Source organism: Diaphorina citri, unplaced genomic scaffold, assembly GCF_000475195.1.
Source record: "Diaphorina citri unplaced genomic scaffold, Diaci psyllid genome assembly version 1.1 scaffold2638, whole genome shotgun sequence".
Lineage (NCBI taxonomy): Eukaryota > Metazoa > Arthropoda > Insecta > Hemiptera > Psyllidae > Diaphorina > Diaphorina citri.
This window is the reverse complement of record NW_007380055.1, coordinates 12,394-31,406: the sequence shown is the minus strand read 5'-3', so window position 1 is coordinate 31,406 and position 19,013 is coordinate 12,394. Positions and strand designations below refer to the sequence as shown.

Here is a 19,013-nt window from a genome sequence, read left to right as displayed (position 1 = left end):
TATGTAGAATATTAGTATCCTTCCTTGTTCATAATGGTACCCAGAATTTATTTATTTAACAACAGTAGGAAAATAGAGAGATACAGGGTGCATCACAAAGCTATGTCAACCCCAAAATACCAATTGTACAGGTCAGGGGCTACACTAAAGTTCCCCGCTTTGTGATAGACCCTGTAGATATCTATAGTTAGCAGGGGAGTATAATATGGCAGAGGTAAAATAGGAGCGAATATTACCTTTTGCCTTTTCATAAAGGGTGGTCCAAAATAGGCTGCATATTTTTGAGAAAATTCTAAAATTTTAATTTACTGTTTTGAGCAGAAAAACACTTTGTTTGATTGGAATCAGGATGGATTAATCGATAGAGAGGAATTTGCTTTCTGTTGGAACAGATGGATCAAAGTGATCGTACGACCAAAAAGTGCATTGCTAGTGATCAATGTTCAGAACGATTTCGTTTCCGGCACTCTGAATATGAGTCAGCGTTCTGCCAAACAAAATGGACTCCAGGTCATCGAACCCATCAACAAACTCTTGGACACAGTCAACTTCAACGCTGTTTTTTATTCCCTGGATTGGCATCCTAGTAATCATATCTCCTTTATTGACAACATTAAACTTCGGAAAATCCATTACACGAGTACGGTTCAGCCAGAGGATGCGCAGACCTACGACACTGTGGTGTTTGATGGGGACACGCCCATGAAGCAAAAACTGTGGCCCAGACATTGCGTGCAGGATTCCTGGGGTGCAGAACTACACAAAGATCTCAAGATTGTGGACAACGCTATCAAAGTATACATGGGCACAGATCCAGAGGAGGACTCTTACTCGGTGTTCTGGGACAGTAAGAAGCTGAAGAGAACTAGTCTGGCCAAACAGCTAGAAGCTAAGAAAGTCACGGATGTCTATGTGTGTGGCCTGGCCTATGATGTGTGTGTTGGTGCCTCTGCGATTGACGCGATCACTATCGGTTACCGTACCATACTGATTGAAGACTGCTGTAGAGGTATGGACTTGGATGATATTGAGAGAACCCGAAACACAATACTCGAAAATTATGGCTCGTGTGTACAATCAGATGAGGTGAAATCCATGGTTGAAGGCAAGGACCGAAGACCTGAACTTGGGCTCAAACTTGCACTTGAACTCAAAGCGAAGTGTATAGGTTCCCTATACGTGAGGGTAATAGAAAGTAATAATAGGTACGTAGACCTTTCTGAGTCACCCTGTATACGCGAAGTTATTAGGCAATAGGTATGACAGGAGGTAATCCTATAGTACAAGTCAGAATATTATAACTTTACTTAGAATACCTACATATCTAGATAGTAGGTATACTATTGTATGGTATGGTACTATAGTTTATACCTACGTTATAATAGGTACTAAACATTCCAGTATATGTTGAGACGATTCACCGTTTGTCTACTAAACGTTAGAGACGTTGATAGCATCACCATGTGTGTGAGATGTGTTGCATTTTATTACGCGAAAATATATATACAGGGTGGTCCCGTGGTCAGACTTTTTGATCAAACTTGTATCTGAGCCATGGTTGAAGGCAAGGACCGAAGACCTGAACTTGGGCTCAAACTGGCACTTGAACTCAAAGCGAAGTCCAAATCCAGTTCTATGATTGAAGACAGGTAACATCACCGCAAGATCATCAGAGTACACAGTATGCCTTGCTCATTGCGATGAGATTTGACTATACTTTGTAAAATGCTCGCTTCCTACATTACATAATCATAATCACAGACGAACAAAAATTTCAGCAGACATAAGAATATGTCAAGTTACATTTTTTTGAATTTATCCCATGTCTGTTCGCGAAGGGAAAAGTTTGGTCAGAAAATTTCTGCCCTGGCTAGGATCCGAATCCAGCATCTCCAGGAAAGGTGGGTAACTTAGGCCAGCCACTCACTATCAGGTAGACCTGACAGGTACACCTGATCAGGTCCGCCTGTCAGGTCTACCTGGCATCTGATGAGCACACACACTATCAGGCAGACCTGACAACCGGACCAGATCAGGTTGATTTGTGGTTCATAACTTCAGGGAGAGGCAGGAAGGGTGGATAACTTATGAGTTATGAGGAGGGCAGGAGAGTCATAATTTGAGATGGTTTGGACATGTGGAATTATGTGTCTGAGCTGTCTGGGACTGAAATCTCATGATGAACTCTAACCATTACTTTCGAGACGGATTCTACATAAATCCATCTACATTCTACATTCTCCCACATACTTTGCGTACGTCTGATTTTACTGTGTAATTTCACCGCTCAAGAGTTTACTGCGGTGGTTTCCAAAATTTCGACCGTTTTGCTCTCGTGACAGTTTTGAAAAAAATCTTTTGGAGGATCCTGGTAAACCAAACTAGAAGCTGTTCTTATGCTTGTTGCTTCAGTTTAAGTTTAAGCATACAAAGTTTGGTAATTTGTGTTGTACGTAGGTAGTCATTTATTGGCAGCCATTTACTGTTATATTTACTGGCCGGCCATTCCCACTCTGAAATCCGACTGTTGGATGAATCTAGAATTCTAGATGTTGCGGCCTCTTTAGGACTAAACCCGTAAGACTTCACATCTGACAGACGAGAGACGTTAGGCGTAACATATTAAAGTGACATGGGCGTAAATACGCCACCCCAACCTTATACCCCACGCCATCACCACCACCCAAACCCTACCCCCACTCCACCCCAGCACGCCATCCCAACCCTACCCTACGCCAACCCCACCCTACCCCACGCTAGAAAACAAAAGACACACAATATGTTGTGTAACGAGAGAGAGGAAAGGAAAAGAGAGAAAGAAAGAGAGGGAAAGAGAAAGAGAGAGAGCGAGAGAGAGAGGGAGAGAGAGACGAAAGGAAAAGTTAGAAAGAGAGAGGGAGAGGGAGAAGGAAAGGAAATGCATTATTAACTTGTGAACTGGAAAGACAAGAGAGAAATATAGGTACCTACTTTCCTATAGGTATACCTATGTACCGACTTACCTACCCTATGTACCTAACTAATAATGTATGAAAAAAACATTACCTACTTTCCAAGACTTTGAAAAGTTCGTGAGGACGTGAAAGTGTGTAAAATTCCTATATTGTGTGTACTGTGTACTGAGGAAAAATGTGCCACATTTAGCCACATATCTTTCAAACTGATGCAGATGGTCAGAAAAACCGTGATTGGTGTGCCAGACTTCACATAGAACAAGAATAGCTTATTCCTTCTTCTTTCCTTTCCTTCTTCTCATCCTTTTTCTCATTTTCTCTCATTTCCTCTCCTTTTTCGTCCTTCCTTCCTCCTCCACCTCCTTTTTCCCCCGTTTCCTTACTATCCAACTCATTTTCTTATTCTCCTCTCTCTTCCAATTCTTCCATCCACTTCATTTCCGTGTGGTGACGTATTATCTTGTTCAGTTGACAAATTACAAGAATTTTTTCCTTTCGAAAACTGGAGTGGAGTTGTGGAATATGTATGTGAAAAAGTTTGCTGATGTATGAAAACTTTTCAGGAAATTTTTCTGCCTGCATTGTGTAGATTTTCACAGGAAAAGAACAAAAAATTCCCATTTTTTTTCTCACTTTTTCTCTTCGTCTTTTTGTATCAATTATTTTTCTTTCTTTCTTCATTTTTTTTTTCGTCATTTACTTCTTTTTTCTCCATATTTTTCCCCATTTGAAGTTATTGCTGTGTTTATCTTAAAATGAGAAAAGCGTGCTTGCATACTGGCGCTACCTAGCGGACGAAAAAAACAACTGCGTAAAGTCTGACGTCACACATCATTGAATTCTTTCATTAGAACGGAAAATAAAAATTGAATTTTCGACCTTTTACAGTTATTTTTTCGGAGTTTTGACCTCGGATTTGAATTTTTCACAACTTTTTTACATAGGAATCGACCATTTATTTATATTTTTTACCCATTTGCAACTGCTCCATTGCCAGCCTAGTTGACTTGGAGGGTAGCACGTCTAACCTTATATCTTGATTCCCGACCGGGGCGAACTTTATCCTGAACATATGTATCAGGTTCGTTCTCGGAACGGCTGGCTTTCTCCTATCCTGTCCTCCTTCTCTCTTTGATTTCAGGACGATAAAACCTTAGCAGTTACAATTCAGTTGGAGTTCCCCAAACCTCTTGCATAAGAACTTATTTTTCTCACGTAGGTACCTACCTACTTAGGTATCTATTTATTTAATAAGAACAGTTTTTTTTTCTCTTCCTGAAATGCTGTTTAGGCTGTATTGTTTCTGAAGGTATTATAAGTTATTCACGCATTGACATACAGGTTAGCGCCATACAGAAATGCCAGACATGTCCAATTTGTACATTATAATTATGTCTGTGTTACAGTGTGGTACAAGGGACACTATACAAGTTTTGGAGCCACATGGTATGATCTCACCCAGTAGTAGGTACTTTCATTTGGAATCGAATTGATCTTAGGAGGAAAAATGTGCCACATTTAGCCACATATCTTTCAAACTGATGCAGATGGTCAGAAAAACCGTGATTGGTGTGCCAGACTTCACATACATAGAACAAGAATAGCTTATTCCTTCCTCTTTCCTTTTCTTCTTCTCATCCTTTTTCTCATTTTTCTTCTCTCATTTCCTCTCCTTTTTCGTCCTTCCTTCCTCCTCCACCTCCTTTTTCCCCCGTTTCCTTACTATCCAACTCATTTTCTTATTCTCCTCTCTCTTCCAATTCTTCCATCCACTTCATTTCCGTGTGGTGACGTATTATCTTGTTCAGTTGACAAATTACAAGAATTTTTTCCTTTCGAAAACTGGAGTGGAGTTGTGGAATATGTATGTGAAAAAGTTTGCTGATGTATGAAAACTTTTCAGGAAATTTTTCTGCCTGCATTGTGTAGATTTTCACAGGAAAAGAACAAAAAATTCCCATTTTTTTCTCACTTTTTCTCTTCGTCTTTTTGTATCAATTATTTTTCTTTCTTTCTTCATTTTTTTTTTCGTCATTTACTTCTTTTTTCTCCATATTTTTCCCCATTTGAAGTTATTGCTGTGTTTATCTTAAAATGAGAAAAAAAAAGCCTTGCGTCACTCAATTTTGAACGTTTGACTATTTCTATTTTTCTACATAAATATGCTACCCTCCGTCACAGTACAGTTAAAATATTATTCTAACTGGTGATTAAATGGGAGTTTTTATTCACATCATCTGTCGTTCAAGTCTATTTTTTTCCAAGTTGAAAGAGAGCATCTTTTCTTCTTTTCTCAGTTTCTTCCCTCCTCTAGCAGTGTTTTTATATTCTTAAACTTCCCTCTCCTATAGCAAAATTTTCCACCCCTCTAGCAAAGTTTCCCTCCTCTGGCAAAGTTTCCCTCTCCCTAGGTAAAGTTTCCCTCTCCTATAGCAAAATTCCCCACCCCTCTAGCAAAGTTTCCCTCCTCTGGTAGAGTTCCACTCCTGGTAAAGTTTCCAACCACTAGCAAATTTTCCCTCCGATAGCAAAGTTTCCCTCAACTAGTAAAATTTCCCTCCCCTGGTAAAATTTCCCTCCTCTAGTAAAGTTCCCCCCCCTGGTAAAGTTCCCCTCTAGCAAAAATTTCCCTCCTCTGGCAAAGTTTACGTGTATTGTTCAGAGAAATTAACCCTCGATTGGTTTTAAGACTTTTTAGGGGTCTGCCAGACACCACAGATAAATCTGTGTTCACAAAAAAAAATACGTTATAATTTATTCTTTTTTTCTCTCTTGTCAAATGAATATCATGTTCTTTATCTCACTATTGGAATATGGAAGGAGCCTAGATTTCACTATTGGAAGGAGCCTAGATATTATTTCTGAGCGTCCAAAAGGGTTGAAACCACAATCCTTCCAATACCCGACATTACGGAAAGTGGGATTTCTGAATTTTTGGAATGGGCTGAAGTCTGCAATCAGACCCCACCACTCCTAATTAGGGGGAAAAATACCGCACCAATGAAAAACACCTCACCAATTAAGGGTTATTGGTTAAGAATTCCGTGTTCCTCCCCTAGCAATATTTCCCTCCCATCTCCCATGCCATAGCTTGTTTGCTTGTCAGTAATGTCAGTATAGTTTTCTTTCCCTCATTGTCCCTGAAGATTGTAGGGATGATTTGTATTGTGTTGAACTCTTCTTGTATGTTGATGTTTACAGTTTTTTCTTCATTGTTCTAACTTCTTATGAGCTTCTTTTATATCCTTGTTGTTGAACTCTTCTTGTATGTTGATGTTTACAGTTTTTTCTTCATTGTTCTAACTTCTTATGAGCTTCTTTTATATCCTTGTCTTCACTCTTTTCTTCTTTTTCCTTTCCGTTTTTATTGTTCTTTCCATCTTCTTTCCTAGTTGTTTTTCTTCTTTTTCCTTCCTTGTTTGTTTTTCTTCTTCTTCTTCCTCTCCTTTTTTTCTTGTTGCTTCTTTCATTGCGTGTTTTCTCCTCTTCCTGTCTTCTGTTTTCCTTCTTTTTTTCTCTCTTCGAATCTTATTCTTCGTATTCTTTTCCTCCGCCTCTTCTTTCCATTCTCTTCCTTTCTTCATCTTTCGCCATTTACTTCTTGCTCTTTGTCTTTTTCCTCCTCCTCTCCCTATTCTTCTCCTGTGTTTCCTGTCACCATTCTTTTCGCATTCATTCATATTTTTTTCACAAAGAGTATATTGTATAGGTTCCCTATACGTGAGGGTAATAGAAAGTAATAATAGGTACGTAGACCTTTCTGAGTCACCCTGTATACGCGAAGTTATTAAACAATAGGTATGACAGGAGGTAATCCTATAGCCTATAGTACAAGTCAGAATATTATGACTGTACTCAGAATACCTACATATCTAGATAGTAGGTATACTATTGTATGGTATGGTAGGTACTATGGTTTATACATTATAATAGGTACCTACTAAACATTCCAGTACCTATATGTTGAGACGATTCACCGTTTGTCTACTAAACGTTAGAGACGTTTATAGCATCACCATGTGTGTGAGACGTGTTGCATTTTATTACGCGAAAATATATATACAGGGTGGTCCCGTGGTCAGACTTTTTGGTCCGCCCGTCCCCCTCGGGCTTTATTTTTGTTCCTTTACAGTAGGACTGAGTCAGCCCTACTGGAGTCAATTTACTGTAAATTACTGTAATTTCTATTACTGTTACTGTAAATTACTGTAGTTTTTAGTATTTTTCGAAAATTATTGATTGTGTCCTCTACTGTTTTGGTATGAATTTCGCCATTGCAGATTTTCAAGTGTTCCTTATCTATTGTTGGATATGGTAGGAAACAGGTAGGATATGGATATGTATCTGAGGTCGAGGGGTCCGCCCGTCCTCCTCGGGCTTTATTTTTGTTCCTTTACAGTAGGACTGAGTCAGCCCTACTGGAGTCAAATTGCTGTAATTTCTATTACTGTTACTGTAATATAACTGTAATTTCTATTACTGTTACTGTAAAATTCTGTAGTTTTTAGTATTTTTTTAAAATTATTAAAATTTGTTGACACAAGAAAGAATCGAACCTGTACCTCCTTAACCGTGAGTCGGATAGTGTTCAAAGAAGCACCATTCGATTTGGCGTGAAAAATCACATTGGAATGACTTTTTGACAGCTCAAATATCTTTAACAGAAACCTTCGAAGGTCTTTTCAAAAACAGTATTTTTTCTTGAATTCGCCGAGTCTCGAACCCGTAACTCCTTAACTGTAAGTCAAACAGTCTTGAAAGTTAGACCAATCGATTTCTCGTCAAAAGTTCCATAAGAGAGAGTGCTTAGTGGACTCGAAAAGTGTATTGGGGACTTTTATGGGGCAAAAAACTGATTTTACGGGTTAATTACCTATGGGGCACTTTGAGGTTGAACACTCTATACTTCTATAGGCTCAGAATATGTTATACAGGGTGAACACGAAAAACGTTACCAAAATGACCTCAGGAATCTACCCTAGGCTTTTGGTAACGTTTTTCGTGTTCAGCCTGTATAGAGTGTATAGGCACAGAATATGTTATGTAGGTATTATGTAGTCCTATAGGTGTGCATCATGTTTGTATAGTTGCATACTGAACAATGCAAGTCATGTGCAAGTATTTAAACCCAAGTACCTGACCATACAGCGTGGATCTGTAAAGGTGTGACCACTGTCCACACAAAGTCGACGGCCGGTTGACTAAGTGCATATGTGTGGACATAATATTAGATTTTTCACCTGACAAAATGGTGAATATACCAGATACGTAGGTACAAGGTACATCGTGAAAGAACAACCACTTGGAATTTATCAACCCTGACAACATTTTAGGTTGGGTTGTTGGGTAGCTAAGAGTTAACCAAAAAAGTGGAATTGATTTTGGGAAATGAAATCAAAATCATCATCTCTACCCCGCAATAGATACCAGGGTTTTCCTGGACCAAATTCAAACTGGGTTTTGGTGTACACAAAATGAAAATTCTCAAATCCCCTTTTAGAATACACTCTGTAGATATGTATGATTAGCGTGTAGATACCGTGTATATACTCTTAGAATACACTCTGTAGATATGATTACCGTGTAGATTCCGGTATGGTTTAATGTAAGGTTTCAACTTCAACAAGTAGCTCTAGTGTGGTATCTAGTATCTTGAATTTTTAAATACAGGGTGTCCCAGAATCTCCTACTACCAAGGAGGTCTTAAGCTTATTTCCGTACACCAAAGACCATTCTGAGGCATAGGTGTAGGGGCAATCAGCCCCACAACAGGTGGGTTAAGCTTACGAATCTACCACTTGGTTCAAATTAATGCGAATTAGACGAATCTATTTCTAACAAAGGATTGTATGGGACCAAAACAAATAGATATGCATTGATATTGTGCTTTCAGTTCAATGAATTGTGCTCAACATTATTGTCAAATTTTATCAAAATTGGACAAACCGTATGAGAGTTACTTTGATACAAACTATTACAATCACAAACAAATAATGCAATATTTATGTATTTCAGTTAAATATTTGTTAAATTTTAGAAATCATTTCGTTCGTTTACCAAATGTCCACCTTAAAGTGTCACACACGTGACTAAATGTCCATATCACCACTGGAACTCAAACCCCAGCCCCTCTGATTACAAGTCCAACGTTCTCCTGGTGACTGGTCAGCCCTGTGTATTTTACAAGATGTATCATACGACCTGCCAATCCTGACGTACGCACGCACATACATGCCTGCAAGACAATGCATGCACATACATGCCTGCAGGACGATGCATGCCATGGCAATAAAGATGAAATCTCACTCTAGCCTCAGCTCTAGGTGAATAAGATGCTATGTCCCCTATGGCACGCAGAATTGAAGGGTTTATTCAAGAACGCCCTGGCTAGAAAAAATTTTCTTAAGTTTTTTTTTTCTTTTTAATTAACTGTCGACACTTTATTGATAATAATATTATACAATAAGCAATAATTACAGACAATGATACCTATATAAAATACTTATATAGATGAAAATAAGAGTACCTATCTATGTCAAGTTTCCTATATATATATAATGTCAGGCCTATAATCTATCTTGTTGTACGAATACATTGCTGCAACTATGGGTGACTTGTGTACTTGAATGTCTCTAGTATGAGGAATAGAGAAAAAGTCGTTAACTATTGATTTGTACAGTATGATGATGGCGTCCATGTTTTTGTATGATCTGTTGACGGCGTCCTCGATATGCTTATTCCAATTTAGGTCTGATTGTACAATGATAATGTCAACGGTACTCTCGGACGGGATTCCAAGGTCCTTCGCGTAGTTCACTTGTTTGATAGGTTGATTGTCAATTTGGTAGGTATAATTTATGTTTGTTTGTTCGTAAATGTTATTTTATTGCATTTCCCAGGATGAAATCTTAATCCAATAGAACCTAGCCAAGTCTGTGCGTTTTGTATGTCTTCTTGTAAAAGTAAACAATCGTCAATAGATTCAATGGACTTAAATATCTTAAGGTCATCTGCATAGAGTTTGAACTGTGAATGTCTTATGTGTCTATGAATGTCATTATAGGTTAAAATAAATAGAAGACTACTCAATTTTGAACCTTGGGCAATCCCGGATGTTGGAGAGAATGTCTTAGACTTGAATATTTTTCCATATTTCACAGTTACCTGTCTGTTTTTGAGGTAGTCCGTGAAGAGTAGGACTAGTGGTTCTGAAAATCCTGATTTTATCAAAGAGTCAATGATAGGGGGGGGGGAGGGTCAGGGCCGGAATTACATTATATCAAAAAGGCAGAGAGGGAAAAATAAACCATAGGAGGTTAAGTAAACTGGAGTGCTGGATAAGAAGAAGAAGGTCCTCCATGTCCCCTGAGATCCAACCTGTCCCTAAAACAAATGAATGAAATTCTCTGTTTAATATTCCGTCTTTTCTATTTCTCGCAGTTCTCCTTCTCCTCCTTTCTCTTCCCCTTCTCTATTCTTATCCTCCTCCTCCTCTCCTTCTTATTCTTCTCCTCTTCTCTGTCTCTTCTTATCCTCTTTTAATTCCTCTTCTTTCCTCTTCTTCTCCTGCACTTCTTCCTCACTCATTTTACTCCTATAGACTAGATGACACGCTAATAGCAATGAACAGCTCAGGCCTAGGCATCATAATAAAAATTTCAGGCTGGATTTACTTTACGATCCTGATTATGAACGTCAGTAACAGTTCAGTCCTGGGTGGTGTAATCCGAAGACCCGGGTTCGACATTGTAGGATTCAAAGTTCGCCGCTGTTAGAAAAAGTTGCCTTTTTTATGACCTGAGAAGGCTTTTATTAGTTACGAGATTCCCAACTAAATCCGAAGATTAAAGGGACTTTAGACAGCCTAGTTAGCTTGGTTGGTAGTGCGTCTGCCTTATCTTCTCGACACCAAATTGTTACGTATACGTGGGCGTGAACGGGTTCGTAAAAGATTAGGGCTAGTAAAAACACTCGCGAATTCGTTTAATTAATCTAGAGTACAATAAGTTTATTTATTACACAAAAAGAGTACACAGTCACTAGGTACCGGATAAAATTCCATGCCTCGGCTGGGATCGAACCCACGCCCTCCTGTTTACCAGGCGAGCGTCTTAACCACTACGCTACCGAGGCAGGATTGTTTTTGAGGTAGTCTATGAAAGACTAGTGGTTCTGAAAACCCTGATTTTATCAAAGAGTCAATGATAGCGTCATGAGATATTTGGTCAAAACATTTAGGAACGTCGGTATAAATAAAGTCAACCTGGCTGTGTGTCATAGATTTAGCAGTAAAATCACAGAATTCCAATAGGTAACTAACCGTAGATCTTTTGTTTACAAAGCCATGTTGTTCAGGTGTCACTGTATTAAAAACATGTCTAGAAATAGCAGAGTAAAGTATTCCCTCATATGTATATCTTTGCTATCACATTGAGATTTTGTGGTTTTTGTGTTTTATGTTGAGAATGTGGAATTTTTTCAAAGAAATGGCCAAAAATTTATGGAAAAATGGCAATTTTAGGATGCAAAAACATGTATGTCAACTCAAAAGTCTACAGAAACACAGTTAAAAAAAAAAACCTACAGCTAAGGTACCTATCTACATCATCAGAACATTGTAATTATCATTCCGACGTGGTACGAACATTGTTGAACAACTTTGTTGAAGGGTTTCCATGGGAATCCACAATGTTGACTGAAAAGTGTGTCTGAAATCATTGTTGATGCTTGGCAATACACATCCAGACCTCTACACTCTCTACAGACTTGGTGATCGCCGCGCTGTTAGCTTTGTTTCAAGTGTTAAGTTTGACCTTTTCTCTCGTTAGTGTGGTATCTAGTATCTTGAATTTTTAAATACAGGGTGTCCCAGAATCTCCTACTACCAAGGAGGTCTTAAGCTTATTTCCGTACAACAAAGACCATTCTGAGGCATAGGTGTAGGGGCAATCAGCCCCAACAGGTGGGTTAAGCTTACGAATCTACCACTTAGTTCAACTTAATGCGAATTAGACGAATCTATTTCTAACAAAGGATTGTATGGGACCAAAACAAATAGATATGCATCATTGATATTGTGCTTTCAGTTCAATGAATTGTGCTCAACATTTGTCAAATTTTATCAAAATTGGACAAACCATATGAGAGTTACTTTGATACAAACTATTACAAACAAACAAACAAACAAACAAATGCAATATTTATGTATTTCAGTTAAATATTTGTTAAGTTTTAGAAAAGTGTCACACACGTGACTAAATGTCCATATCACCACTGGAACTCAAACCCCAGCCCCTCTCATTACAAGTCCAACGTTCTCCTGGTGACTGGTCAGCCCTGTATATTTTACAAGATGTATCATACGACCTGCCAATCCTGACGTAGGCACGCACATACATGCCTGCAAGACAATGCATGCACATACATGCCTGCAGGACGATGCATGCCATGGCAATAAAGATGAAATCTTACTCTAGCCTCAGCTCTAGGTGAATAAAGATGCTATGTCCCCTATGGCACGCAGAATTGAAGGGTTTATTCAAGAACGCCCTGGCTAGAAAAAATTTTCTTAAGTTTTTTTTTTCTTTTTAATTAACTGTCGACACTTTATTGATAATAATATTATACAATAAGCAATAATTACAGACAATGATACCTATATAAAATACTTATATAGATGAAAATAAGAGTACCTATCTATGTCAAGTTTCCTATATATATATAATGTCAGGCCTATAATCTATCTTGTTGTACGAATACATTGCTGCAACTATGGGTGACTTGTGTACTTGAATGTCTCTAGTATGAGGAATAGAGAAAAAGTCGTTAACTATTGATTTGTACAGTATGATGATGGCGTCCATGTTTTTGTATGATCTGTTGACGGCGTCCTCGATATGCTTATTCCAATTTAGGTCTGATTGTACAATGATAATGTCAACGGTACTCTCGGACGGGATTCCAAGGTCCTTCGCGTAGTTCACTTGTTTGATAGGTTGATTGTCAATTTGGTAGGTATAACATTGTGGATTCCCATGGAAACCCTTCAACAAAGTTGTTCGACAATGTTCGTACCACGTCGGAATGATAATTACAATGTTCTGATGATATAGGTAGGTACCTCAGCTGTAGGTTTTTTTTAACTGTGTTTCTGTACACTTTTGAGTTGACATACCAGTCATACCATGTTTTTGCTTCCTAAAATTGCCACTTTTCCATAAATTTTTGGCCATTTCTTTGAAAAAATTCCACATTCACAACATAAAACACAAAAACCACAAAATCTCAGTGTGATAGCAAAGATATATGAGAGAATACTTTACTCTGCTATTTCTAGACATGTTTTTAATACAGTGACACCTGAACAACATGGCTTTGTAAACAAAAAGACAAAAGATCAGCATGTATGTGCGTGCGTACGTCAGGATTGGCAGGTCGTATGATACATCTCATCTTGTAAAATACACAGGGCTGACCAGTCACCAGGAGAACGTTGGACTTGTAATCAGAGGGGCTGGGGTTTGAGTTCCAGTGGTGATATGAACATTTAGTCACGTGTGTGATACTTTAAGGTGGACATTTGGTGAACGAACGAAATGATTTCTAAAATTTAACAAATATTTAACTGAAATACATAAATATTGCATTTGTTTGTTTGTTTGTAATTGTAATAGTTTGTATCAAAGTAACTCTCCTACGGTTTGTCCAATTTTGATAAAATTTGACAAATGTTGAGCACAATTCATTGAACTGAAAACACAATATCAATGCATATCTATTTGTTTTGGTCCCATACAATCCTTTGTTAGAAATAGATTCGTCTAATTCGCATTAAACTGAACTAAGTGGTAGATTCGTACCTGTTGGGGCTGATTGCCCCTACACCTATTCTGGGACACCCAGTATTTAAAAATTCAAGATACTAGATAGCTAGATACCGCACTAGAGCTACTTGTTGTTGAAGTTGAAACCTTACATTGGCATCTAAACCATACCGGAATCTACACGGTAATCATATCTACAGAGTGTATTCTAAAAGGGGATTATTTGAGAATTTTCATTTTGTGTACACCAAAACCCAAAACCCAGGAAAACCCTGGTATCCATTGCGGGGTAGAGATGATGATTTTGATTTCTTTTCCCAAAATCAATTCCACCTTTTTGGTTAACTCTTAGCTACCCTAACCCAACCTAAAATGTTGTCAGGGTTGATAAATTCCAAGTGGTTGTTCTTTCACGATGTACCTTGTACCTACGTATCTGGTATATTCATCATTTTGTCAGGTGAAAAATCTAATATTATGTCCACACATAATTATGCACTTGGTCGGTAAAAAAGGGCATAAGAGGAGCCCCCTGCCGTTTCATGAGCTCTTCACCGCCTAGCTTTGACGTGACGCTCTCGCTGGAAATGGACGCTAGCTTTACCGCTTTCGACAAGGATATTTGAACTTTTTTACTTTTGGCTGTGAAGAAGTAGGCTGCTGTTCCTCATGTAAAACATTTAACGTGAGGGTTACAGGTAAATGATCAGATACAATAACAGTGTCGGATACACGAAGCTCTGATACCAACTTACACGACTCGAGGTTCGCCCAGACCAAATCAACTGTACTTAATCCAACTCTACTGAGAAAAGTGTATTGTCCTGGAACGTCCCCTTCTGTCCTTCCATTTCTAGATGAGCTAGGAAGATGCGGTTTTCACCATTGGATTCCTTATTTTTTGTAGGTACTGGGAAAAATCGGGACTATACCTACCAAATTGACAATCAACCTATCAAACAAGTGAACTACACGAAGGACCTTGGAATCATTGTACAATCAGACCTAAATTGAAATAAGCATATCGAGGACGCTGTCAACAGATCATACAAAAAGCTGGGCTGTATCACATCCGCCACTGTGCCCCAATCAAGGACATGGACGCCATCATCATGCTGTACAAATCAATAGTTAAGGACTTTTTCTCTATTCCTCATACTAGAGACATTCATGCACATTGCACACAAGTCACCCATAGTTGCAGCAATGTATTCGTACAACAAGATAGATAATGGGCCTGACATTATAATATATAGGAAACTTAACATAGGTAGGTATTCTTATTTTCATCTATACATATAGGTATCATTGTCTGTAATTGCTTATTGTATAATCTTATTATCAATAAAGTGTCGACAGTTAATTTAAAAAAAAAAAAAACCTCTTTTTTCTTCTTTTTTTAAGAATCTTTTTTCTAGCCAGGGCGTTCTTGAATAAACCCTTCAATTCTGCGTGCCATAGGGGACATAGCATCTTATTCACCTAGAGCTGAGGCTAGAGTGAGATTTCATCTTTATTGCCATGGCATGCATCGTCCTGCAGGCATGTATGTGCATGCATTGTCTTGCAGGCATGTATGTGCGTGCGTACGTCAGGATTGGCAGGTCGTATGATACATCTTGTAAGCAGAAACGTATGCGCACAAACACATTAATGCGTTGCCTGCGAGGGAGCTTTGCTCGGGACATTTCTATTTGGTTAACTGTTAGCTACCCAACCTAAAATGTTGTCAGGGTTGATAAATTCCAAGTGGTTGTTCTTTCACGATGTACCTTGTACCTACGTATCTGGTAGATTCATCATTTTGTCAGGTGAAAAATCTAATATTATGTCCACACATATGCACTTAGTCGACCGGCCGTCGACTATGTGTGGACAGTGGTCACACCTTTACTGATCCACGCTGTATGGTCAGGTACTTGGGTTTAAATACTTGCACATGACTTGCATTGTTCAGTATGCAACTATACATGATGCACACCTATAGGACTAATACCTATGTACATAACATATTCTGTGCCTATACAGGGTGAACACGAAAAACGTTACCAAAAGCCTAGGCTAGATTCCTGAGGTCATTTTGGTAACGCTTTTTGTGTTCACCCTGTATAACATATTCTGAGCCTACATGGTGTTCAACCTTAAAGTGCCCCATAGGAAATTAACCCGTAAATCAGTTTTTCGCCCCATAAAAGTCCCCAATAGACTTTTTGAGTCCACTAAGCATTCTCTCTTATGGAACTTTTGACGAGAAATCGATTGGACAGTTAAGGAGTTACGGGTTCGAGACTTCGCTGTATGGTCAGGTACTTGGGTTTAAATACTTGCACATGACTTGCATTGTTCAGTATGCAACTATACATGATGCACACCTATAGGATTAATACCTACATAACATATTCTGTGCCTATACAGGCTGAACACGAAAAACGTTACCAAAAGCCTAGGCTAGATTCCTGAGGTCATTTTGGTAACTTTTTTGTGTTCACCCTGTATAACATATTCTGAGCCTACATGGTGTTCAACCTCAAAGTGCCCCATAGGAAATTAACCCGTAAAATCATTTTTTTGCCCCATAAAAGTCCCCAATACACTTTTCGATTCCACAAAGCATTCTCTCTTATGGAACTTTTGACGAGAAATCGATTGGACAGTTAAGGAGTCACGGGTTCGAGACTCGGCCAATTCAAGAAAAAAATTCTGTTTTTGAAAAGACCTTCGAAGGTTTCTGTTAAAGATATTTGAGCTGTCAAAAAGTAGTTTGGTGGTCCCGTACAAAGGACGGGTCAACCACTAGTTAAGTATATCAAATAATTTACGTGGTCATTGTTCCATAAAATGAATGAGGGTCCCCTCGTAAAATAATATTCCCGATTTCCTCGTAATATTCCCGATTTCCCAACCGGGGTGAACATTATTCTGAACAGATGAGAATTGTTCTCAGAACGGTTGGCTCTCTCCTATCCTGCCCTCATTCTCTTTTCGATGTCAAATATTAAGACCTCCACTGTTTCAGTCCCTCTATCAAACCTCTTCAGTCCCTCTATCAAACCTCTTTAAAAAAAATGTAACTTGACGTATTCTTATGTCTGCTGAAATTTTTGTTCGTCTGTGATTATGTAATGTAGGAAGCGAGCATTGTACAAAGTATATTCAAATCTCATCGCAATGAGCAAGGCATACTGTGTACTCTGATGATCTTGCGGTGATGTTAACTGTCTTCAATCATAGAACTGGATTTGGATACGCCAAATCGAATGGTGCTTCTTTGAACACTATCCGACTCACGGTTAAGGAGTTACAGGTTCGATTCTTTCTTGTGTCAACAAATTTTAATAATTTTCGAAAAATACTAAAAACTACAGAATTTACAGTAACAGTAATAGAAATTACAGTAATTTACAGTAAGAGTAATAGAAATTACAGTAAATTACAGTAAATTGACTCCAGTAGGGCTGACGACTCAGTCCTACTGTAAAGGAACAAAAATAAAGCCCGAGGGGTCCGCCCGTCCCCCTCGACCTAAGATACTTTGATCAAAAAGTCTGACCACGGGACCACCCTGTATATATATTTTCGCGTAATAAAATGCAACACCTCTCACACACATGGTGATGCTATCAACGTCTCTAACGTTTAGTAGACAAACGGTGAATCGTCTCAACATATTATACTGGAATGTTTAGTACCTACCTATTATAACGTATAAAGTATAAACCATAGTACCATACCATACAATAGTATACCTACTATCTAGATATGTAGGTATTCTAAGTACAGTCGTAATATTCTGACTTGTACTATAGGATTACCTCCTGTAATACCTATTGTCTAATAACTTCGCATATACAGGGTGACTCAGAAAGGTCTACGTAACTACTGATTTACTGTACGTATAATTTACCGGTCACTCTGAGCATTACTGATATGTTGCAGTCACTCTAATTTAGTGCAGACCTAGCTATTCTGAAGTGCATAATATAAGAATATGCCTACAAGCTTTTTATTCTCTTTGTAAAAAAAGGTATATTATAAAAAAAACAGTCACTCTAATTTAGTGCAGACCTAGCTATTCTGAAGTGCATAATATAAGAATATGCCTACAAGCTTTTTATTCTCTTTGTAAAAAGGTATAAAAAAAGGAAAAAGAATAATCAGAAAGAAGAAAAAAAGGACGGTTTAAAAAACTTGAAGTATGGGAGATGGGCCTTCGAGTCATACCTACATGTCAAGCTCAGACAACGATTTGCTGTTCAGAGAAACAAAGAGGTAACGGGTTCAATACCCGACAGTGTCAAAGAATTTTGAATCAGATGATATTACTTATGATCTCCATATGGGGGTCCAAAATCTAACCAATAAATCATGTAGAAATTTTTGCTACATTTCATCAAAAGTTTGATAGTAAAACTTGAAGTATGGGAGATGGGCCTTCGAGTCATACCTACATGTCAAGCTCAGACAACGATTTGCTGTTCAGAGAAACAAAGAGGTTACGGGTTCAATACCCGACAGTGTCAAAGAATTTCGAATCAGATGATTTTACTTATGATCTCCATATGGGGGTCCAAAATCTAACCAATAAATTATGTAGAAATCTTTGCTACATTTCATCAAAAGTTTGGTAGTTGTATTCCAATTCTGTCTTTCGCTCAGAAATCGAAACCCCGGGTTTATCAGAACCAGCGTTACCTGCGTTACAGTTAATTTCCCCCCTGAGAATGCTTCGAGATTGTTGGGGCCTAGTCTCCGAGAAAGCTCAGGCACAAGTGATTGTAACCTGAGAATCATGAGATGGTAGACCGCGGCCTAAAATTAGGACCTGATGGTTTGATTGGGTTTTTTTGATCTGAAGACCACCAAAGTTGCATCCTTGTATCTCAATGGAAGATGTTGTATCTGAATAGAATATGTTATACATATCCTGAGAATCATGAGATGGTAGACCGCGGCCTAAAATTAGGACCTGGTTTGATTGTTTTTTTTTTTTTTTTGATCTGAAGACCACCAAAGTTGCATCCTTGTATCTCAATGGAAGATGTTGTCTCTCAATAGAATATGTTATACATATCTCCGTGGAATAGAGGTAGGTACAAGTTCTTATTCATAAAATCATTATGCTGACTGTTGTTCATAAGGTATTATTATCGCTCAAGAAACAACAGCGATTAAATAATTAAATAGATCAGTTGCGCTTATTTGGGTGATGTTTCAAAGTCATAGAGCAGGGAAAATG

At 38.3% G+C, this 19,013-nt stretch overlaps 1 protein-coding gene across 1 annotated transcript in view; it reads left to right on the top strand.

The window, feature by feature from the left end:
• The first annotated feature begins 205 nt into the window (after positions 1-205).
• Positions 206-19,013, top strand: part of LOC103519272 — a 22,757-nt gene continuing 3,949 nt past the window's right edge. The window contains exons 1-3 of the mRNA XM_008484357.1: positions 206-214; positions 322-1,195; positions 1,565-1,649. Of these exons, the coding sequence (XP_008482579.1) occupies positions 206-214; positions 322-1,195; positions 1,565-1,649 (968 nt within the window). The remainder of the gene's footprint in view (positions 215-321; positions 1,196-1,564; positions 1,650-19,013) is intronic.